Consider the following 24698-nt stretch of genomic DNA (forward strand, 5'->3'; position numbering starts at 1 on the left):
TTACATCTCTACTTATCTCAACAGATTTTTTCCCTGGAATGTAAATGCGATATCCTTTAGTATTTTCACTATAGCCAATGAAGATACCTCTTTTTCCGGATGGTTCTAGTTTTGTCCTCTTTTCTTTAGGAACATGGATATATACGGGACAGCCAAATATCCTTAAATGACTTAAGTCTGGTTTGTTCCCTGTAAAAGCTTCTTCAGGAGTTATGTTTTCTAGAACTGAGTGCGGACATCTGTTTTGAATGTAGACTGCTGTATTTGAAGCTTCTGCCCAGAATGAAGTGTGTAAGTCTTGGTCATGCATCATGGCTTTTGCTGCTTCAATTATGGTTCTGTTCTTTCTTTTTGCTACTCCATTCTGTTGTGGATTATATGGTACAGTATACTCCCTCTTAATCCCAACGGAATTACAAAAGTCTTTGAAGTTGTCAGATGTATATTCTCCCCCATTGTCGGATCTTAACACCTTAATTTTCTTCCCTGACTGGTTTTCTACTAGTGCCTTGAATTCTTTGAACTTAGATAGTACTTCATTTGAGTCTTTGCACTTTAGAAAATATATCCATGTTTTTCGAGAGTAGTCGTCAACAAAGATTATGTAGTATAAGGATCCAGTTAGGGATGGTGTTGACATGGGACCGCATAGGTCTGAGTGAATTAGTTCTAAAATAACTTTTGATTTGTGCTCGCTTGAGGGAAAAGAAACTTTCACATTCTTTCCCAAGGCACATCCTTTGCAAATGCCTGTGTGTTCAGATTTTAGTTGGGGCAGTCTTGAAGTAATCTTCTTTATGTTGGATAGAGCACTATATCTTAGGTGTCCTAATCTTTTGTGCCATAATTCATTATTATTTGAAACTTCAAGATTTAGTGCTTCCTTTTGATCACTGCATAGTTTGTATAGGCTACCATCTCTTGAACCTACTGTTATGGCATTTTTTATATTTGTATTTTTAGGCCAGAGTAGAACTTTATCTTCATTGAAGGTAACCCGATATCCTTGATCAGCTAGGCCTGAGATTGAGACTAGATTTCTTTTTATTCCAGGTACAAACAGAACATCCTTTAATTGTAGAGATACTCCATTTCTTAGTTTGATAGTACAGGTCCCAATTCCTTTCACAGGATATGTGGAGTTATCTCCAATAGTAACCTCTTCACTTGAGTGCCCATTAAGTGTTTCAAACTGATTTTTGAATCCAGTTATATGCCTTGATGCTCCACTGTCTACGATCCAAGTGTTTTTATTTGTATTTATTTCGCTTGATAGGGCTAAGAAGAAAAGTGAGTTTTCTCCTTTGACTTCGGCTAGAGTAGCTTGTGTTTTCTTCCTTTCTGGACAATTCCTGTGAGTGTGCCCATATTTGTCGCATTTGTAACACTGAATTTTAGACATATCTCTTTTCTGATGGTTTTTATTTCCTCTCTTCTGTTTGGAGAACTTTTTCTTTTTGTTGAAGGTTTTTGTATTAAGTGCTTGGATTTCTCCTTCTTTATTTGGCCCTAATCCTCTTGAGATTAGTCGAGATTCCTCTTGAAAGCACTCATTCTTAAGTTGTTCAAATTTGGGTAAGGGGGGTGTTCTGCTAATACATTGAATGTAGGATTCCCATGAAATTAGTAATCCTCTTAGGGCTATGAGAGAGATTTCTTGATCATCTACCTCATTTCCAATAGTTTGTAATTGGTCTTTTACTTCAGATATCCTTGAAAAGTATGTAGATATTGTATCAACTTTATTCATCTTTATGTTTAAAAGTTGTTGTTTCAAGGTTAACATTCTGCTCGCATTGTTAACTTCATATGTATTTTTAATGGTTTTAAATACTTCATATGCTTTAGGCAGTCTGGCTATAGATGGAAGAATATGATCTTTGACTGAGTCAATAATTATTTTCTTTGCTTTATTATTACGCCTTTTCCAGGTAGATTTCTCTAGTTCATCATTTGGCATGTCTAGATTTTCTTCTATGTAAGGTTCTTCAAGAATGGCAATGATTCGTATCTTCCAGGAAACGAAGTTGGAGGCTCCTTCGAGTCTATCTTCCACTCTCATATTACTTGACATTTTGAATATTTTCTTAGTCGGATATATCCTCTACGTATATAGCCTCTGCATCGATTTGTTATTTACTTCCGATAAATGCTTATGGGTAATATGGCTGTCTAATTTATTCTCTTAATATGCTGGCTCTGATACCATGTTGTGAAATATGGATCGAAGAATAATGACAGCGATTCTGGAAGACTGATTGTCGTGAGTTATTTATCGTCTCCATCATTGAATCCGGTTTAAATACAAGAGGAAAGGTTGCCTACGTAGGGACATGTCCATATGTGGCAGTTGCCACGTATGGACATGCCCCTACGGAGGCAACCGTTCATAACAATTAGTTTGTTTATGTTTAATTTCCGAACTGTATGCTCTGTTAATATATCACTCTCCAGATAATAACCGATTTACCATCAGTTAGATTCACAAGGGCTATATCTTAACAAAGATGAGTGTGTGATTTCAAGTGGAGAAGGAGTTGCAAGAGAAATCTCTGGATCATCTAGACACGCAAGTTCTGCATCATATTCAAACTCCTCTAAGGTATCATCATCAAAGGCAAGATTGTCAACGTCATCAAGTACAATGAGGCAATCTAATACAAGATCGTCTAGGAATGGAGGATTATGTGGATCTCCAAAAATCTCCCAAACCGTGGTCCAAACAATCTATGGACACCAAATTCCTCAAGTTTAATTATAGTCTCTCTGAAGATGCTTTCCTAAAACTAGAATCAATCAATCCTATAATATGATCATTCTTATTACCCCAAACAAATTTCTTCCATTGTGTCTCTAGCTTAGGAATGAATCCATAAAGATGAGGCAACAAATTAAGCCACCTACAATGTGTTAGAATGCCCAATTGCCAAGACTCATTATTGTCCTTAGCCAAACTAATTACAGAAGGATGAGTTGCATAACCCATGATTACAAGAATGATACACTTCTCAAAAGATAAAATCAAAGATCAATACATGAAATGTAGCTGATATGAATTGATTAGATCAAAGCAACGCTTCCCCAACAACCCAAATCTCTAAGTAATCCTCTAGGATGCAAATATAGAAAAAAATAAACAACAGATACCAAACATACACCGACCACGCAGAGGAGTAACAAACGGATGATGCAGAAAGGTACCATCCGCAAACAAATTACGCCAACAAATATGCCAAAATTCACATGATATTTCACGCACATAGGGGAGGCCAATTTTTTCTAACACCAACAAGGGGTCATACAATATGGCAGAGTAAAGATCTATATGGTCATACAAATTTCGCTAACAAGAAGAGAAAAACCTCAATGCCCCTAGACCAAAGTCTCCAAAATTGACAATTTGACAGAAGATCCTTAGGTTTTTGGGCCTTCCAAATGCAATGGAAGAGTTAGATTTGGCCCAAAGTACCCCAAAAATTCAGCTAGCTTTTGTATATTGCAGCTTCAAAACCTACTTGAAACCCATGCAAATCTAACAAAACATGATGAAATTCGACAAAACGAAAGGCAAACCAAACTTTCTTTGACGCCCTAGATTCAACCATGAGGTCCTTGAAACACCAATCTGCACCCAACAAATTTTTCTAGCCTAATGATGTCCCTCATATCTAGGAAGGAATATGCAGCACTACAACTTTGATACCATGTAGGAAAAAACGATGACTCCTCAACACCCCCAAAATCCCTACAAGATCAAAACAACTTCCACAAGAAAGAATGGCAAGAATAGCTTGCATAATAAGGATGCATGAAATGATTGATTGAATATGAAATATAAAATGAGATGCATTGCTTATAAAGGGAATGTGTGATGTGGTATGACTAACTAATATTAAATGCATAGGTAAATAAAGGTCATAGAGATAAGATATGATGTGTCTTATCTAGACAACTAAGACTTCTAGAACGACACATAGGACCTAAGAAAACTTAAGTCATGCAAATAAGTCACCTACTAGAAACTAGCTAGGTACAAATCTTTACAAGGTAGAAAACCTTATTCACACCAACATCAACCAGATTTTGCATAGTGGGATGTAGAAACTTACCCTAATTATCCTTCTTAGCTTGGCAAAGGATACATAGCAGTGTTCCACGGAAACGCGTTTCCCTCCCCTCAGACCCAAGTCCCCTCGTCCCCGAAACCCATCCCCCAAACTTTTTCCCTTTGTCCCCCCGTCCCCAAAGCTCGTCCCGCCATCTCTTCCCCCCCAACGGTCGTGGAACAATGATACATAGTGACAATTTTTTAGATAGATTTACCTACTTTATTAGCAAGCTTGCTTGAAATGAAATGTGATTTAGCACATGAAACAAAGTAAGCTTATACACCTTACAATCTTTCTGGATCTTATTGGTGTTTGGCCGTCCATCATAGATTGTGTGTTGGTCATACTAGAATGGATGTCAAGGAAGAAGATCTAAATGATCCAATGGTGTTGCATCACATTCGACTATATTGTGGAAAGGCTCAATAGCAAAAGGTGATTGCAGAAATATTCTTAATGAATTTATGAGGCCCATGCTTTTGTATCCAACCCAAATGCTATTATTGAGGACAATCATAAGTGGGAATTTGGAGTGCAATGGCAAACTTTTTTATTATAGAAAAAAGTCAACTTCCATTGTAAATCATCAAGACGGACATGTTTTTTCTTGATTTAAGAGTTAATAAAAGATAGATTCTTGAGCTGCCTAAAGTAGTTCTCAATCACGAATAAAAGGGTAGGGTTGGGCTCTACATGATTGTCAATTTCCACTATGAATGGATCATCAGCATTTGCTTTCTCTTGCTGCTCTTCCATAAGGAGATTTTTCCCCTTTCTTATATTGGAGCACCTTGCACCTCAAAATAGAATGACCCTAGAGCTTGTGATAGGTACAAAATTTACTTTTGTTACTAATTGCAAGGGGGGGAAACTGATATGGAGGTTTTGACTAGCCATAGGGTCAATGGATGGCTTAGAGGTACCATATTAAATCCAATTTTAAAGCCTAAAAAATTCTATCCAAATATTGAACATCCAACACAGCCAACTCTTTATGGAGAATACAGAGAAGACCTAAAAAATTTAACAGTAATTACACCTTCAGCATTGAAAACATTGAACTTGACCAAGGGCATGGGTTCAGTACGGGTTCATCTCTAGGTACACCCAGCGAACTACCTGGGCAACCGGGTTCCCTGTGGGTCCTTTACAGAAGACTCATAGGGAACCTAGGCACTCAAGCAGTACCCTAACCGTACCCAGGGCATACCCAATACTGATTATATAAGCAAATTTTACTTACATATTGGTTTTTTAGAATGTAAGGAATTGATCCTTACTACAATGTGATAGTTGATGGGGACAAAAAATGCATCGAACCTTACTACAATGTGACAGTTGATGGGAACAAAAATTGCAGCTGTTGTAACATTGCTATTCATCCAACATATTCATTTTTTGTCGCAACCAATTATTTAATGAAGACGCTGGTCATTTTTGTATTTTTGTGGAATGCAACACTTTTTAATGAGCTAAAATGTTACACATCACATCTATGCCTGGAAAAGAGGCAGATTGTGTCTCCAATGTGTTCCAAAAGAAGTCATTTGAGCTTTCTTTCACTAATTTTGGATATGATATTATATACCATTTTCCATAAGGCTATAGAACAGAATTGCTCTATTATATCAGCCCTTTAAATCTTTGTAATGAGTACTAGCTATGTCACATTTATCTGTTAGAGCATTTTACCATTTCTTCTTGATTCCTCCGCTACTAATAGATTGATTTTCTCAAGTTCTAGAAGGAATTTGAAGAAAAGAGTTGAGAATCCTTTGAGTCCTGGGGTTTTGTGCTTGTTGAAGGAGAAACCCATATACTATAGTTCTATTTCCATAATTGACTGCATAAGTTGATCATTGTCTGATTCAATCACAACATTTTCAGTACTCCAAACTAAGCTTCAATGACTTGAAGCACCAAATCAGCTGCCCACAATCAGTAAACTCATACTAGAATGTTACTTATCTATCACCACTTGTAAATAGGGACAGCGAGTAATCCCATACTGAAACTGTATATCTTTCACATGATAAGACTGATAGACATGAATTTAATTTTTTGCAAATTATGAATATGAGGTATTTAAACTAAGTTACCGGGTTCTTCCCCCTGACCCTCTGGTCCCGGTCCAGTTCGATACGCCTTTATGTTCGAAGCCGATACGCCTTTGTGTTCGATCAATCTGTCAATCCGGCATTAAAATTTCTCTTGCTCCATCGCAGCTTGGAAAAGCTTAAGGTTTTTAGGGTTTCCGTTTTAACGTTTTTCCTGCGTTTTACCACCGAATGCCTCTGATTTTCTGTTGTTTCACTAGCTGAAAGCTAGGTCAAATCTCGTCAGAATATTTCATATATCCCGACTGTCAGAAGTTAATATTTTTATATTTCATATAGTATATGTATCCCAACTGTCTGAAATTAATATTTTTATATTTCATATGGTATATGTATACCATAGTTACAAGCCTCGGACTCGCCTCGGACTCAGCAAGCTGATTTTTGACTCGGACTCGGCAAATTGAAAAACCCAAGAAATTCAAATATTTTTAACGATTTTAAACTTCTTTCATGCATTTTTTTATAAATTAACATTAAAGACACAATAATCTCATCAAATAGAAGCACATACACAAGTTTACATTGATCACATAAGTATAAATGTAAATTTTAGGCTTGCGCTAAAAGAAATAAGCTAAACTAAATAACACATTAGAAATATAGATAGTGCCAAATGTCTACAATATACATGGAATATGAAATCCATGTCATCAAAAGTTCAAAACATATATCAACATAAAAGCTAGAGCCTAGAGGCTAGAAATCTAAAGCTCAGAGGAGCCAATATCAGTGATCGCTCGACTCCATAATTCGAGGCCCAATGCTCACACTCACACTACCACAAACCACTACTTCCCGATCCAGGAAATGGAGGCCGAGGATTTGAAGAAGCCTCTCCACCAATGGCTGCCATTTCTTCCATTTGCTTCCTTTTTAATTCTTTTTTCTCTTTAAAATCCTCTAATTGAGCTTGCACTTCACGTATAACCTCAAGGGGTGCTTTTTTGCATGGGTTTGCATCCTATTTGTGCAATGTGATATTTCAGCCGGTTAATACCTCCCCCAGTATATTTTGTTTTGCAATAAATACATGTTACTTCTTTTTTTGATCCAGGGATGCCATGTTTCCAAGCCTTATCCTGTCTAACTGGGGCACCACTTCCACTACCGGTAGGTTGAGACATTACGTTGCAATATATTATAAATGAAAACAATCAGCATAATGTCTCTTATTCTAAATAAATTAAAACCTAAAAATAAATAATAGAAAGAAAAAACAAAACTAGGGTTTCAACTTTCATATTTTTTCCATCAATATAAAATAAAACAAAAACAAAACAAATGTACAAAAAAATGGAAATATGAAAGTAAGAAAATCAAAAAAATAACAAAAAAATGGTACTTACCTCTATAAATTTGTTTGAAAACCTCTTCCAAATCCTTCTTTAACACCTTCAAATGCTTGAATGCAAGCTACAAACTTGCACAAACAATCAACAATCCTTATCTCCTCTTCAATCTATCTGCTGGTCTGCTCTTCAATGCCTCTATTTTTTGCTCAAAACTCTCTTTTTCTCTCCTTGTGCTTGCAAACAACAAAAATGACTTTTTAGGGTGTGGAAGAAAACATACTACCATTTTATTTCATTTAAAACTATGGCATTTTTTATTTTTTTTACTCTTTTTTTTTTTTACTAGGTGGCAGAGTCTGACCCACGAGACTCGGCGAGTATACCAAAACTTGGCCAAACTCAGTCGAGGCCGAGTCCAGAGGCCGTGGGCCTCGGCGAGGGCAACCCGCTTCTAGACTCTGTGAGTCTTGCCTAGACTCGCAAAGTCTTGTAACTCTGATGTATACCAGTTGTCTAAAGTTAATATTTTTATATTTCATATAGTATATGCAAGAATGCCAGACATTTATGAATTAATGTTTTTATATTTCATATATTTTATATTGATTACTTTTATATTTCATATATTATATTGAATATTCATATATTTAATTCATATAATAATATATGTTATAATATATATTATAATATTATAATATTATATTATATTACAATATATATTATAATATAATATATATTTTATTATTATATATTATTTATTAATATAATATTATATATAATATATATTTTTATATTGTTTTTGTACTAACAAACCCAAACCCCTTTTCAAAATTTTGTCAAACTGGAAAACCAGGTTCTCAAACCCAAACCAATGCATGAACCCAAACCGGCAACTTAGTATTTAAATATTCTATTTATTGGCAATTAAGAGTATCACTGTTCTTATAATTTTAATTTTTGAACATATATATATATACCCGAGGAAAAATTTTCCCATACCACCATATCGGATTCCAGTATTGGTAGCCGCACCAATAACCATGTTGAGACATGGACCAGCTAGGACTTGAACCTAGGACCTTCCATATGCTGCTGGAGTGCTCTACCACTAAGCTACTGGCCCCTCTTGGACCAGTCCATCGTCAGTCTGGGTGTGGCTTACTTCCAACACCAACACCCCCCCTTAAGCCACACCTCTCGTGTGCTTGGGGCTCCTAGCCTGGACCTGGCTCTCAGCTCTAATACCATGTTGAGACATGGACCAGCTAGGACTCGAACCTAGGACCTTCCATACGCTGCTGGAGTGCTCTACCACTGAGCTACTGGCCCCTCTTGGACCAGTCCATTGTCGGTCCGGGTGTGGCTTATTTCCAACACCAACAAACCAAACCAGTAACTTAGTGGGAAAACTCAAAACACTGGTTCCAGGAAATAGTCCAGAAACATCAAATGCAATTCTGTGTTGTATTTGAGAACCACAAGGTGTTTCAAGGGCATTTCAGGAATGAAACTCAAATCCATGTGTGTAAACATTAAAAATAATTCCTGCCCATTATTTTCCCTCTATTTCTAGCAGAGATTATTGAAGAGCTGTATGAACTTCAGAGGTTTACAAGGTCATTTAATGAGGCTTGCATGTTTGTTGTAAGTTTCTTCCTAGTTATCCAAATGAAAACAAAGAGAGAAAAATATAAGGAAAAAATGACAGATCACTGTGCTGAGTGAGTAAGTAATTTCTGATTTTATCTTTTTATCTGTATCCATTAACACTTTTTTTAAACAGAAAATGATCTTCTACCTCTGTGGAAACAAAAGGTTTCAGCTTTGAATCCTTTTATGAAAATTGCATGCAGGAATTCAATGAAAGCAATCAGTCTCTTACTAGAAGCCCTGAAACAAAGTTTATTTGTAAGACAACTATATATAAGACTACATAGAAAAGATTGTTCCATACCTTCATGATCAGACACTGTAATAGAAGGCCGAACCCAGTAAGGGCATTTATGAAGACGAAATCCCCGTAGTATACACCTAAATGGAATGACGAAGACAATCACATTAAAAATAATATATGTACCTAATAAAATCTGAATTACAATCCCACCTTGCCCAATAAACATTAACACTTAATAAATATGTCATCACCTCCTTCCAGGTTGAACTTCACCATTGAAATATGTCAGAACTCGTTCAAAATATTTCACGTAGCGCTGTGAAAATGATTCATGCAAACCATAAAGCAATAGAAACATTAATAAACATCCCCAGTGCTCTAACCAATTCTTTTGTCATTTATAGCGTATGATCAATTACAATCAAAAGAACTTACAATTTGGCTTGGCAGAACAAGACCCTTCCCATCTGTACAGCGTTTCTGATTATAATAAGATATTGACTCTTCGGCAGTAGGGTAGAACTGCATAAGTAAAATAGTTTATATCTAGCTTCTCAAATGCCGGTTAAGTTTCATTTAACAAGTAAAATCTGAATTGAAACGATGCTATAATTACCGAAGCTTGAAACAAAAGAGATCTCAACTAATATATAGTATCGGAATTTCATGCAAGTACAAACACTACCTTGAGGAAAAGCAGAAGACTTGATATCATAAGCCCTGTTCTCGCCATGCCAGCTTTACAGTGAACAACAACTACATTCTCAATATCTTCCTTCAGCCATGAGTATGCACTTTGACAAAATGATACTACCAGTTGGATTGGAGGGCAATTATGATCATCAAAAGGGAAACAAGCAACCTGTTGTACAAGTGAGTAAAAATATAAGTGAATATAGTTGTATCAAAAAAAAGATGCCAATCAGCATTTCTAATTTCCCAGTAATAGAGCCCCATCATATTTTGTAGCAACACGTATAGATAGTTCTAGGCCTATAAATATAGACATAAGAGTAGCATAGAGCAACAACTACAAATTCTACTCATACTTCCTAGGAACTGAGAATCATTGACAACTTTCAAAATAAGAGAATTGATAGGACCTCAAATGGCTATCATTTTCTACATATTTATGAGTTCCCATCCCCATTTTGTACCTGAACTTACCACTAAAAACTACTGAAATTCACTCATACACTTGATATATACATAATTGTTTTCAGTACTAAAGTTGTGTTCATGAGGGAATTTTATCGCCTTTTAAGGTGAAATAGGTAGAATAGTCAGAAGTCCTTGGTTCTTGCTCAATTTATGAACCATAAACTGATAGCTTGGTTCTTGCTCAATTTATGAACCATAAACTGATAGCTGTAAGTTTTCCTACCATTTTCCTCACTTCCCTAGTGCTATGGAAGAAACTAACAGTTTACTACAGGAACAAAAAGAATAATATGCTGAAATAAAAAGTTGTGTTATTCAGCAGGACAAGATACAGATAAGGAAAAAATGCCGTTGAATACTCAGCGACTGATGCAGAAAGTTCTCATTGCTGCAGAAAGGTGGTACTGTTGCTGATGCTACTCCAGAGGTAGTGCAACCACCAATGATAATTGCCATCACTGCTGTGGAACATGGGGTTGGTTGTCGTTACTATGGAAAGGCAAGCAAACAATAATTTCTGTTTGTTGTGGAAACTGTTATCATACATGGTAGCAGCTATTTTCCTATTATATTTTGTTACTAGTACTACCATATAACAGCAACAAGAAGTTAGCGGAGGAGATGGATGTGAGGTAGAGGACTGAGCAAGCAAGCAAAAACAAACGTCAAGCAGTTGCAAACAGGACAATGGTGGTTCCCAATAGTCTCTGTATATCCGCTCATGACAGGGACAATTCATGGGTCAATCAGTTAAGCAGCCAGATCTGCAATGTGGCAAATTTAGCATTACTTAGTGAATGATCGGCAACTGGTTTCATTTTCTAAATTAGCAGCATTGGGCTCTGAACAATTTGGCTATAACTAGATAACACAAGACAATAAAGAAGATAGCTAAATTGATATTTTGATTTAGATCTAAACCTGAGAAGAGGAAGAAATTGCTAACAAGGCATATTATTTATTTAAGTATCAAATAATTTGTGTGTTAAAAATTTGCCTATCACTTCTTCAGGAAAAGACTTGCTTGTGTGATTGATGTCCCGTAAATTTCCTTCCAGTTAGATAGGGTTAATTCTGCTGTGTGGTAGTTTTATGTTGTGTATTGAATTTAATTGGTGTTTGGTGAGTTTAATATATGTGTGCAATAATTATTTTTGTGAGATTAAATAGTTGTTTGAATTTATAGTGTGAAAAGAATGTAAGTGAATGGTGAGAGGTGAAAAACCATTACAAAGTGCACCTAAGATTGATTCATTAAAATTTGGCAGTTTATCTTTCATGCAAAGAGTGATTTCCATTCAACACTCTCCTAGTTTCAGTAGATAATTCCATTCTCAACCCAAGTGCATAGATCATATAAGTCTCATATACCCAGAAAAACTGAAATTTATAAACCATTTAATAGTCCCATATAAATATGGACGAGAAAATTGATTAAATTAAAGTTAGCATGAAATTAAAGATAACATTGGACATAATTTATGACTATGATATGTTGAGATTACCATTTATATGTTTTCTTCAATAATGATCGTTTGTTTTTTAGATTATTCTGACACAATGCAGTGATCATTGTTTTTATTTCATTTATTTAATAGTTGCTGTATTCCACTGGGGACCCCACATGAGAGATTTAAACATAATTGTAAAAGAAAAACGGCAAGGAGGACAATGTGCCCAATACAGAAGAAGAGGATGATAAAGATATGCATTATAAACTGAAACTAGAAAAAAGTCCCTTCATCCTAAGGGCATAGTACAAAAGCCATCAACCCAGTGTACAGCAAAAACCTTTTACTCCTTTTACTTTTACTCCATCTATCACTTTATTAATTTATTAAGCCTTTTAACTCCAAAAAGTGATTTATTTGACTTTAAAAACATTTTCAACACTAAAAGTCACTTTTTAGTGTATTGTCAATTAAATCTTTTTGTTCTCTTTCCAACGAGCTATAATACTGAGGTGCTTGATTAAATAATTTAATTAAAATGGCAACCTTACTAAAGTTAAATATAGCTCAATAATACACCCAATTAGCGTCAATGGTCGAAAAGCCTCAAAATCAAAAATTGACTACGTAGGAGTGATCTTGATGATGGAAGATGATAAACAGACCCAACCGGGTGACTAACTAAAAATAAATGCTCCCTCCATGAATCTTGGAGCCCAAACCAAAAGGCAAAAAAGTGTCATATGACTCCTCTAAAACATTCAAGCTCACTGGTAACATCAGGTTACCCCTCTGAACACACTAACACAAATCCAGAAAGCCAGTGCCAACTGCACTACAAAATAACACAAAAAAGGGACATTACAACAGTAAACAAAATAAATAAAAAGACTTCGGAATGGCAATATTCGCATCTTTGACTACGCACCCCTCATTATTTAGACCAGTTAGATTCTCCAGCACCATTGTTAGTTCTCTAAAGAACGAAAAATTGGTCAAATATAATGAAGGTCCAACAAACCTCAAAGGCCTTAATTTGGGTTCGGTAGTAGAGGCTCAAATTTAGTAATCCGTTCCCTAATGGATTGTACCTTGACAAGGAGCAAACCATGGTGCAGTTCCTGAACCCCAATGAGGGGTGTTGCCCCTCAAACCTGATAGGCACATTTCCCATAGACCCTTGCAAGGGGCATTCCCCTCAAGTCCACTAGGAGCTCTACCCCAAACACCCACTCTGGTTTTAAAATGAAGGAGGAAGAAAGTGTTGCAGCATATTTTCTAAGGGTCGATGAAGTGGTTAACTCTCTTAAAGGCTTAGGAGAAACAGTTGATGATAAAGTTGTTATACAAAATAACTTAAGGTCACTAACTTTAAGGTTTGATGCAAAGATTTCTACAGTTGAAGAGATAGTTGATCTTGATCAGATGACCATTGACAAGCTCCATGGTATATTGACTACATATGAGATGAGGACAAACACAGAGTCAGCAAAGAGGGAGACCACCTTCAAAGCATCAAAGAAAGGCAAGCAAAAAGAGAAAGAGTCCATGTGATAGTTCAAATGATGATTCTGAATCAAAAGAGCAATCTGTCATGAGAAAGTTGAGAAAGAACAAGAAGAACATGCCTCTCAAGTGTTTTAACTGTGGAAAAGTTGGACATTTTGCAGCCAAGTGTCCATATGAGAATAATGAAGATAGCAGTTATGAAAAGAAGTCTAAGTTTAACAAAAAGAAGTACAAAAGAAAACATAAGAAGACATGGAAAACCAAAAGGAGTTTATATTCAAAAGAGGATATTAATTCATCTGAAGAAAGTAATGAAGAATCTCAGAGTGATGAGATTTTGTTTGTGGCTCTAGAAGAAACTCATGCCGAAAACCAAGAAGATGAAGATGTTTTTGATGAAGAAGATGGAGAAGTCGATCTTGAACAAGAATTGTTAAGTGCTCTTAGTGAGATTTAAAAGTCTTATTTAAATTTGAAGCTGCTGCTCAAAGAAGAAAGTGAAGAAAAAATCGGGAAATCACAAGCTCTTGATGATGCTAGAAAACTCATAGATAACTTGATAATCCAAATTGAGGAAGCTAAGAAGTGTGAAGAAGATCTAAAAAATCAAATCAAACTAAAAGAGGTAAGCTGTGAGAAACTTGAGGCTGAGATTGTTTCCTTTTGAAGGTTAGATAAATCTTCATCACTGCTGAACCATGAGAGTATAAATCAAAAAGGTTCTATGACATTGGATGACATTCTGAGTTCACAAAAACAATCTAGTGATAAAAGTAGAGTTGGTCTTGAAGAAAGTCAAAGTTCTATCTCTACAAAAGAAGGGCAACAAAAGACAAATGTTGGTGGCACAATGAATTCATCATCAAAAGTCAAAAATAATACTTTCATAAGGCCTCCTATCTCAAGGCAAGGACATATGAACTGGTTCAATAATTCCTTTTTCAATGGTTATTGTTTTTCTTGCAACTATTTTGGTGTGATGTCCCCATCCAAACAATCAAAACATGATGATGCCCGCTCTAAAATAGAATTTAATAATAAATAATAATACAATTAAAATATAAAAAATATATATATAACCAAATAAATGAATAGAATGAACTAAATGGTAATAATAAATAATATTTAATATATAATTTATATTTATTAAATATTAATATTAATGTCATATTTATCAAATAATAATATAAATTTTACAATATTATATTATTGACAAAATAACAAAGTAATTAGAAAAACAACTATTCAATAAAAACAATATATAATAGAATAGCAATCATCCTAAACAATAAATAAAGTTAATTATTAAATTAAATATAAGTAAACTGCTGGTGTCAGAGATAGTACCCTCACAATAGACAGGGATATTCAGTAACATAATCAGAACTAATCAAATTTGACTTAGTCTAGGAGGCAAACAAGGATTGATATCATAAATAATTAAAAGGGTGACTCGGCAGTCAAAACCATAACCTTTGACTTATTAATTCATGGCAAGTAGAATGATCGCCCATCTTAGTGCCCAATACAATATTTAATAAACATTTAGGTACCACTCAAGATAATCGAGTCAGCAAAGGGATTAAATGAGTATTTGCATAATTAAGTTAAGAAGTGCGTTCTGTTTGGAAGCGTCACTTCTCTTGGAAGGGGCATGTCTTTCAAGGAAGAGCATATATATGAACATGAACATACCGACTGAAATAATATGGGGAGGTTCCAAATCAATTATCCACGTATAAGGAATCAGTGGCTCATCATAATCATCTTGAAATACTATTGCCAGCAATGTATATATCTTCCACTATAGTGTAAAATGTATGTACTCAAGCATCACGGTAATAAGACTTTGAGGATGTGGACATAAGTGAAAGATCGAAACCATCTGAGAACCATGGATAATACGTAGCTGACAAAAATAAATGGTAGGATTCATCATGAATAAGACATCGAAAAGTTGAGATTTGATCAAACCATAATTAAGAGTCACTAATTAAGTAGTAATTGGTTGATAAGAGGATGTGATACCATAGTTATCTCTTATGAAAGAGGTGCGACATAATAATTACTAAGGACCAGGGATGATAACAACATATTAATAGATCCTTCAAATTCGATGACAGCATTTAACTAATCCATTAATTGGGAAGTGATGCAATTTAAGAAAGAGGTGATAGAAAGAGGCAACATACATGTCTCCTGAAGGCATCCTATCTGTTTACAAGATATAAAGAAGGCAGTTGATCTCTCTTAATGGGGAATATAGGGAAGCGATCATTACTGAGTGCGTGGAACTATCATAAGAAGGATAATAAATATGGGGGGAATACTAAGTCATATCATAAAGCAGAATTGTAAAGGAAGAATAAATGCTAGATGAATTAGAAGTCATGAATACGTGAAGTATGCAGATTTGAAAAGAGGATTAAGGGAAGATTGGGGAAACTATCAAGATAAGTTCTACTTTCTGAATTATTCTTTAATTTTCAATTCAATAATTATAATAAAATATATTCAGTTTTAATAAAGTTAGGTATATTAATATAGTTCATGACTCATTTTAATTTAAAATTGATGTCTCTGGACTAAATTAAGGTTGATTCAAATTGGAGACATTACAATTGGACACAAAGCCATCAATTGTAGGAGATTTACGAGGAATGATTTCAGTTTTAGAAGTAAGAATTCTTTTATTCCTCCAAGGAATTACAACGTAGTATGTTATAAATGTAATAACTTTGGTCACACTATAAAAGTGTGTAGAGGTGGTATGACAGATTTCTCCAAGCAGAACAAGAAGTTTCAGAAAGAGGACAAAGCCAAAGAGGTTGCTAAGGTTTGGAAGAAGGAGGAGAAGGAAGAGTGAGTGGAATCATTGATTGTGCAAACAGCCTCTCATGCACAAAATGAAAAGGACAAATGGTTTATTGACAATGGCTGTTCTAAGCATATGACTGGAGACAAGAGCAAGTTTCTTACTCTCAGGAGAACTAGTGGAGGTAAGGAAAGATTTGGTGGTGATTCTTTTGCTAAAATCAAAGGTATAGGTACACTTGTTTTGAATGATGGTGTGACAAAAATTGAGAATGCTTTATATGTAGAAGGTCTGAAGCAAAATCTATTAAGTGTGAACCAATTGTGTGATCAAGGACATAGTTTGAATTTTAATTTAGATTGTTGTGAAGTTATAAAATATGGTAAACTTATTGCAAATGCAAGTAGGGCTGCTAACAATTTATACATTCTTGATGATATCAAAAAGGAGTCTACAGTGTTTCCACTCCATCATTGAGCTGCCTGCTTGGACTCAGGGGGAGTTATTTTATTGTCACATTCTTTTAGCCCCATTTGAATTATGCAGGATGGTATCAGTTTTTGCCGGATGGTTTTGTCATTGATGTCAAAGGGGGAGATGTAAGTTAGGGGGAGCAGTATTGTTTCGTTGGTTTCAGGAGGTGGCAGTTGCAGATGGGGTTGCCATCAATGACAAAGGGGGAGATTGTTAGACATTTTGTCATTGATGTCAAGTGTTTTTGTCAAGCTTGTGCTATTCAAGCTGGAGGATTATTCAAAGCAATATTGGACTGAGTTTGAAGTGCTTTTTGAGCTACCATTTATTCATTAGATTTTCACAATTTTGCTTGAGCTACTTGACGTGCTTGACGTGCTTAAGCTGTTTGACGTCCTTGACCTGCTTCCGCTCCTTGCCTGCTTGCTCCAGCTGCTTGCTTGCTTGGTTGATGTGCCTAGTTGGCTGCTTGAGGTGTCTGGCTGTCAGCTTCAAAATGTGTGTACCTACTTGTCTTAGTTAGCAGCTAAGTCAAAGTTTATGCCACATCACCTTTTGAACATTTAATTATATTATTCTGCCTTCAGAATTAATTATTTAGAGGGTGTGGGAATCTCTTCCAAACATGGATTGGTTTCAACGGTGAATGTTTATTTTAGGTGCTGCGTCTGATGTGATGGCATATATGTATGGTAAAAATCGTGAGTGAAAGGCTTGGAATCTTTGCCTTTTATTGATAAACAAATGGTGCAATTTTCTTGGACACTATTATCGTATATTTCCACCACTGTGAGAAGACTGATTTTTGTGCAAGTGGTAAAGTCAAGCTACATTGACTAGCACGTAGACATTTTTGCTGCAGTCAATAAGTTTTATATTCGTTATTTTTCTCTGACTGGGGAATCATTTTTTTTTGTAATGCACTGCAGTTATACGCATGGACCATAAAGACAACATTGTGGTTCTTGCGTGGGTGATGGACATGAAGCACTTTAGTTTTGTCTGGAGCTCATTTTTTTTTGGCGGTCTTGGAACGAAAAAGAATGTGTGTGCTTTGTATATACTGATGTAGTGCGCTTAATGGTGGAATCAATTTTCTTTACTGTATGGAGTCTTTGGCATATAGGTAGTCGCCTGTAGGAGATATGTGAAGATCTGCAGCTGGCAAATTAAAGGGGAGGAATTGAAAATGATAAGTGAGTGATCGTGGGTACATTGGAAGTGTTTCTGAAAGGCAAACATCTTCTTTGCAGTGAGAAGGAACGTAAACTAAGAACTGGAGTAAAATGTTTATCTAACAGTGACAAGTCTGAAGTTGATTTCTGATTCTTGATTTTATGCAGTGTTCTGAAGAAGTCTGGAAGTTCTGATTTTTGTAATTCTGAGTTCATATTTTCGGTTTAGAAGGGAGTTGGTGCTCTCTTTTGTATGAGGGTTGGAGTCTCTACTGGTCTCAATTGGTGCTGAGTGGAAAGTTGTTGCTCTCTTTGATTCTAGCTGTGTAATCTGGGTTGGTGCCCATATGAAGTTAATGGAAGACGTTTTTACGCGGAAGGGTTTTCCACGAAAAAAATTTGTGTTATTGTTTTTGAGCTTAGCTTGCATTTTAACATCTTTGTTTCAAGTTGTTACAGGACTTATTGTTGATTTAAAAATTTCAAATACTGATTCACCCGCAACCCCCCTCCCTCCCTCCTCTCAGTATTTGCTGTGTAACTTTCAATTTGCTCATGAGCAAGTCCTGACAAGTCAAGGTCTGCAACTCATGGCAAGTAACCATGACAACTTGCCAAGTTTTTGGCTGACCTTTTTGTGGCTAAGGTTTCTGATATTTTCTTGGCTAAAGTTTTTAATGTTTCCCTGCACTATCCATGCTTTGCCAGCACCATCACAACCCTCCTCTGCCCATGCATGTGCTTTGTGCGCAGACTGCACTCACACCTGCACCTACTCCCTGTGTGTTGTCCTCCTTGTGTATGCTCCTGTTTTTAAGCTTTTCAATCCAAGGACCCTCAACCCGCCTTTTATTTTTCAATCAAAACAAGAACTTTCAACAGGAACTCTTGGCCCTAAACAACTATTGACAACAAATTGAATTTACAAAGATTTGAATTTTGCAATGACTTGAATAAACAACTTTCAGCATTTTTTACTGTTGATGGCAATATTGTACTCCTTTTTAATTCAAATCAAATAGAAAATACTTTTCCAACACTCTACAACTCATTTTCATATGTTTTGTGGTGGTATTTTACATGAAAATTATGTTTTTTATGTTGAAATCAAAATTGGGTCTCAAGTTTTGTCTGATTTTTTGAAACATACAAAGGATAATTCAGCATCTGCAATCTAACCACTGTAAGATTCTCTTGCTCTCAATTATGTCCTGTACAAGCAGGAGCTGTCTTGCATATTAATTACTAGTCTCAATCAACTCCTTGATATGTGAACTAGTGCAGATTGCAGAACAGTTGCTACCACAATGTGCACAGAATATTACTAAAGATAGGCAAGAAAAATGACAAAAATTATAGGGTCTACAATTTCTCTATTAGAGAAACATCGAGTGTAATTTCCCCTACTGGGACTTAACCTAATCTGCCCAATTTTTCAATTAAGATTTGAATAATGCTTGGAGATGGAAATTGTATCCCAGTATTCCAATGTAGGGCCACACTGTTAGATATTTATTAGTTCTGCAGATTGTTCTCTGATCGAATACTTGATGATTGCTTCTCCCATAAGGATAACTACTTCTGAACCGTTTTGAATATAATCGTCTGCTAAAATCCAGAAATATAGCCCGACGTCATGTATTGGTGCTACACCTGATGTAGACTTGAGTTATGCAATTGTTACCCAAGGTCAATAGTGCCTCAATGAGTAGAGCAAATCGAATACAATAAGCAAAGTAATTCTCCTCATTCAAATCTGTTATGCTTGACCATGAGTTTATTTAAGACTGATTTATATCTTCTCCTTCTACAAACTGTCATACCTTTCCAAATCTGCATGTACTTCTTTAAATCTCTCTACAGAGATCAGACAGCATACTTTACAGAACTGTCATAGATTCTGTGTTATAATTCTGAAATGATCTCTTTTCTTAAACGGCAGTCGATACACTAATTATCAACAAAAATGTAGAACAATTATTTCTAGGAAGCATACAATCTTTATTATCTTTTAAGTCTGATATAACTCCCAACAAAGGAATTCTATCTTCCATATTTCTATACTCCCCACAGCCCATATAACAATTGTAAGTTCTTTAGATACTTTTATATGTCCATTGAATAAGATCACGTCTTCTCATGACAACGGTTATGACTTTTAATAATTTCCTTTTCTTACGTAAGAGTTTTAATCTCTTAGTATAACCGAATATACTTAGCACCGTTTGAAGTCACTTTTCATAGCCCGTGGTATTTGACCATTCCACATCACTTCAAACAAATACTCATGCCTTCCAGATATCATTTCATCTACTGAATATATATTATTAATTTAAATATTTCAAGAATATTACTATTAATAAATATTAATCAAATAATAATATTTAATAAATAAATAATTATTTATTGGTAATTAATATATTAATTAATAATAATAATTGGTTCATTTAGGATATATATAAAACGATCAAGGAGGGGACATGACATCGAGATAGAACCTTTCTAAATTTTTCTAAAAAATTTAACGGATAGTATTATGTATCTAGAACATGGAAGAACCCCACGATTAGATGGATTAAGATATTTAGCACTACTTGAAATCTTCTGATATCTAATTGCATCACATAGGAGCAAGTAAAGAAGCAGTGAGTATAAGTTCAAGATAAAAGCCAAGGTCTTACCTGCTTATCCTTAGCCTACACCCATGAAAAAAATATATACCTGACTAATGTAGTCAGTGTCATAGCAAGGAATGCTCTACAAAGGTTAGGAATGCCCAAGGCAGTGTCAAGGCTAACTTGAGAGTAGTCACAATATTGGTTATGTAATGCCAAAGAGCCAATAAATAGGACAGAAGATTTCAGAAAGTTGGAATATCAACAAGAAACAAGGTGGCAATTGGTAATCTGAAGATTCTGAACACCAGGATGTTAATCTAGATCTAGTATAGATGAACTGTGAATGATCTTCAATTGATTGACATGTAATGTTTTTGGATTTTGCCTTCTGACTAGTCATCCTGCATGTTACTTGATGCACTTGTCATGTTGTATGACGTATATTTATCACACTGCATAATGTGAAAAGTTCTGGTCATGGGATTGTTCAGCTATTAGATGTCCACTATTACAATATCACAGGATAGAATAGATAGAAATTTCTACCATTGGCCAGGCTCATCAAACCCTATTCATTTGTACCTAGATCCATCAAACTAATCCTTAGAACAAGGAGCAGAACAATAATTTTTAACGTAAATACAATGGTAAAATGATGCATTATCATTACTGAGACAACGACTGATTGTATATTACTATATTGTACTTAATTTGCCAAATTTGTATTATGACTTCATTTAGAAATTTTGTGATGGCATTATGACATTGTATTATCATATCATGATATCAATGTTGATAGAAATGAATATTGAATGATAGTACCATTTAATGTAAATGATTATTTGAGTATACTTGCCTTCATTAATGGTACTGCAGTACAATAAATGTAGCATGTAGGGATGATATTCACATTCTTGCATTAATGTTAATGCTTGTAAAGGTATTAACATATAGATATGTCAAAAAATTCTACATATCTACAGGTTAAATAGGTTTAATCTTGTAAGGATGCCACAATAGGTATTCAGTCTTATACAAAAGTTGCCAATCCATACATACTGTACAGTCATCTCTCCAGAGCTTAAGCTACTTGATTTAACATTGAACAAAGTACACCAAGCAAGAATCAATCAATACCAAGTTCATCAAATAGGTTAAAATTATAAAATACAATGAATCATGTAGCTGAAAGTTGAAATGTATGATGCCATGCACAATCAGTCAAACACCTGCTTCCATTTCAGCATGACAGAGAATAGACTTTAATGCTTAACTCATAGAAAGCCAAGCAACAAACAAAAATAAGTCTCAATGTGCATTTTCCCTAAATCTGGAGTTCACTTAATGAGGATTCACAAAAAAATTTAAAATGTGACAAGGAAGTTTTTTAATTTAAACTTAAAATGTGTTCTACCGAGTTAACTTATTCTGTTTAGATTTTATCTTGGCAGAGTTGTATAAGATATACACAAAAATAGTCACTCAGAAGTTTTTGGTTCAGACTTCACATTTCACGTGTTCTGCCAACATAACTTATTGTTTTACACTTCATACTAGCAAACTTGTATAGCACACCAATAATTAACATGTTTCCACTCAAAAAAGTCATATGGCATTTGCAGCACAGAGCCCTTGAAATCATGACTCTCTCATTATGGTAGCACTGCATCTTAATGTTCTTTAAATCAAGGGTTAGGTATGTCAGAAATCCATGATATCATAAATCTTAAGAGCAAAAGTGTTAATCACTTGTAGATTACTAACAAATAAAGACTTCCTACAATATTGACTAAGAAATAGACTGCTAATATTAAAATGCATAAAAATTAGAATAAAATACTGCACCTTTCCCTCAAACAATGAAGCGTCATATAGTCTTTCAGAGCAAAGATTGTAAACTTTGTATTTTCCCTGCATCAAGTTCAAAACTATTTCATTAGAAGAGAGATAAAGTAATTAACTTTTATTGCCATGGAAAGACCAAATGAATACCAATACTACAGATATTATTGACAAACAGAATCGGCTAGAAGAAAAGATCACAGACTGAATGCTGCTAATCCTGTAAACCATTTTGCACATTTTTGTGGCTAAGAGTAAGCCATCCACAACACTTTAACAGAAATCACATTCGATACCATCATAAGTCACCCCACTTCCTACAAACCATTAGCAGTATATAGCTACAAAGTTGCCTTCTTATAAAAGCACTGACCTTAGCTTTTAACAAGAAACATAAAGACATTAAGGCCTAATATTGTATACAAAATGCAATCAAATTAAGCAAAAATGGCCAACACTCCTTCCAAATGTCTAAACTCCTCACAAACATGTTGTATTTGTTCATTTCAAATATTATATTTGAGGTTCCAATATTAATTATTGAAAATGATAATAGATGTGGACATGCAAGCATGAGCATGGAAGAGTCTTGTGTGGCCATGCCTTGACTCCTAATAGATTAAGTGCTAAGAGATGAATGATCCCTCCTTGATTTTAATATTATTAGAAGTTACTTCACTTCCTACTGACCATTTGAAATTTTCAAGTATACAGCTGAATATTTGTGTGCAAAGCTACCTTTTTACAAAACCACAGAACACAAGTGTTTACAAGGAAAAATCTGAAGGCCTAATACCATATATATAGAGAAAAATAATTGGGAAAAATGATCAGCACTCTCTCAAAGTCTAAGTTCCACACAAACTCACTGCATATTAAAAATTTTTAATCCAAGGTTTCAATGTCATTAGTATACAAGATCAAGTGGACACGCCATCCTAATAAGGCAGCAGTCAATAGGTGTTCATACGATGATTCCTAATGAATTGAGCACTAAGAGATGAATAATCCTTCATCAGGATCAAGGCCAAGCCAAAACAGCAATCATATCATGCACATAGGCATGGTGTATCCAGAAGGATCAGTGGGGTACATATTCCTTCACATAACTCAGAAAGTTAGTGCCAACTACACTGTAAGAGAACCCGAAAATGGGGACATTATGTGTTGGGTTTAGTTGGACTTGCATAACTAACTATTCCTACTTATGCCCTCATGCTGGGTCATCTCACTTGAGCTAACTCTTCCACTAGAGCTTATGTATGAGTAGGCCAGATTCACGTGTGACACCTTTCATGGATTGAGGTGTCGATGCCACTCTACTTGTGCATGAGCATAGATGTCTTTGTGCAGTGTTGTCATGTGTGATGACAATATTTGTTGGTTAGCATGCATTGCATCATGTTTAGTGTTTTAATTGATTAAGCAAAAAAATTGTTGGCCTTATTTTCACCATTTTGTCCTTCAAAAAATTCAGTTGTTACAGTTTTGGTGTTTCATTTTGCTTCCCCAACATTTGTGCTTCTTTTTTGTCCCCAGGGAAGGATGTGGTAGAGACATAAGAATATCTCAGAAAGATGTGGTAGAGGCATAAGAATATCCCAGAAAGATGTGGTAGAGGCTTATGAATATCCCAGACACACTAGAATGGGATTTATTCTTATTCATACCTTCATTCTAGTTTGAATTGGATAGTTGCAAGTGTATGAACAGAGATTTCATGGTGCAGAGACAATTTTAGAGGTGTTAGAGCTGACTGCTCATGTTGTTAAGGTTCATTTAGTTCTAGAGGCATTGCAAATGCTTGTAAAGAACTGGAAGATAGTAGTATGAGTAGCAAGAGCTCACTCTTCTGGAGTTTTACTCCTTGTTGAAAGCATCTCAACATGTAATTGTGTGACTTGGTGTTCTTCTGCTGTTGTTTTTTATTGCATGTTTCTGTTTATGTGTAATATTGAACACATATAACTAATAAATTAACCATTAGAGTAAGAAGATCAGCTTTTTGAACATGTTTTGTAGGACAGGAAAATATCTGTTAGTGGTGCCTGTTAGGAAAATATTTCCATCTTCTTACTCATCATGTTGTCTATAAGTGATTGGCTTTTACGGATGGTAAATAAAAGACATTGAGAGATTCTAGCAAGTTGGCAAACGAGACATAATACAATTATATTTACAACTCAAGATTGGAGTGTTACAGAAGGGTTTACGAGACTTAGAAATGCACCATCTATG

General features: G+C 35.2%; 1 protein-coding gene across 2 annotated transcripts in view; it reads right to left on the reverse strand.

Moving 5' to 3' along the window:
* Nucleotides 1-24698, reverse strand: part of LOC131029732 (phosphatidylinositol 3,4,5-trisphosphate 3-phosphatase and protein-tyrosine-phosphatase PTEN2A) — an 87773-nt gene that overhangs the window by 28294 nt on the left and 34781 nt on the right. For both annotated transcript variants that reach the window (XM_057960360.2, XM_057960362.2), the window contains 5 exons: nt 22464-22529; nt 10101-10277; nt 9851-9937; nt 9667-9731; nt 9476-9552 (listed from right to left, as the gene is read on the reverse strand). In XM_057960360.2, coding sequence (XP_057816343.2) covers nt 9476-9552; nt 9667-9731; nt 9851-9937; nt 10101-10277; nt 22464-22529 — 472 coding nt within the window. The remainder of the gene's footprint in view (nt 1-9475; nt 9553-9666; nt 9732-9850; nt 9938-10100; nt 10278-22463; nt 22530-24698) is intronic.

The sequence above is a fragment of the Cryptomeria japonica genome, chromosome 9 (assembly GCF_030272615.1).
Source record: "Cryptomeria japonica chromosome 9, Sugi_1.0, whole genome shotgun sequence".
Classification (NCBI taxonomy): Eukaryota; Viridiplantae; Streptophyta; class Pinopsida; order Cupressales; family Cupressaceae; genus Cryptomeria; species Cryptomeria japonica.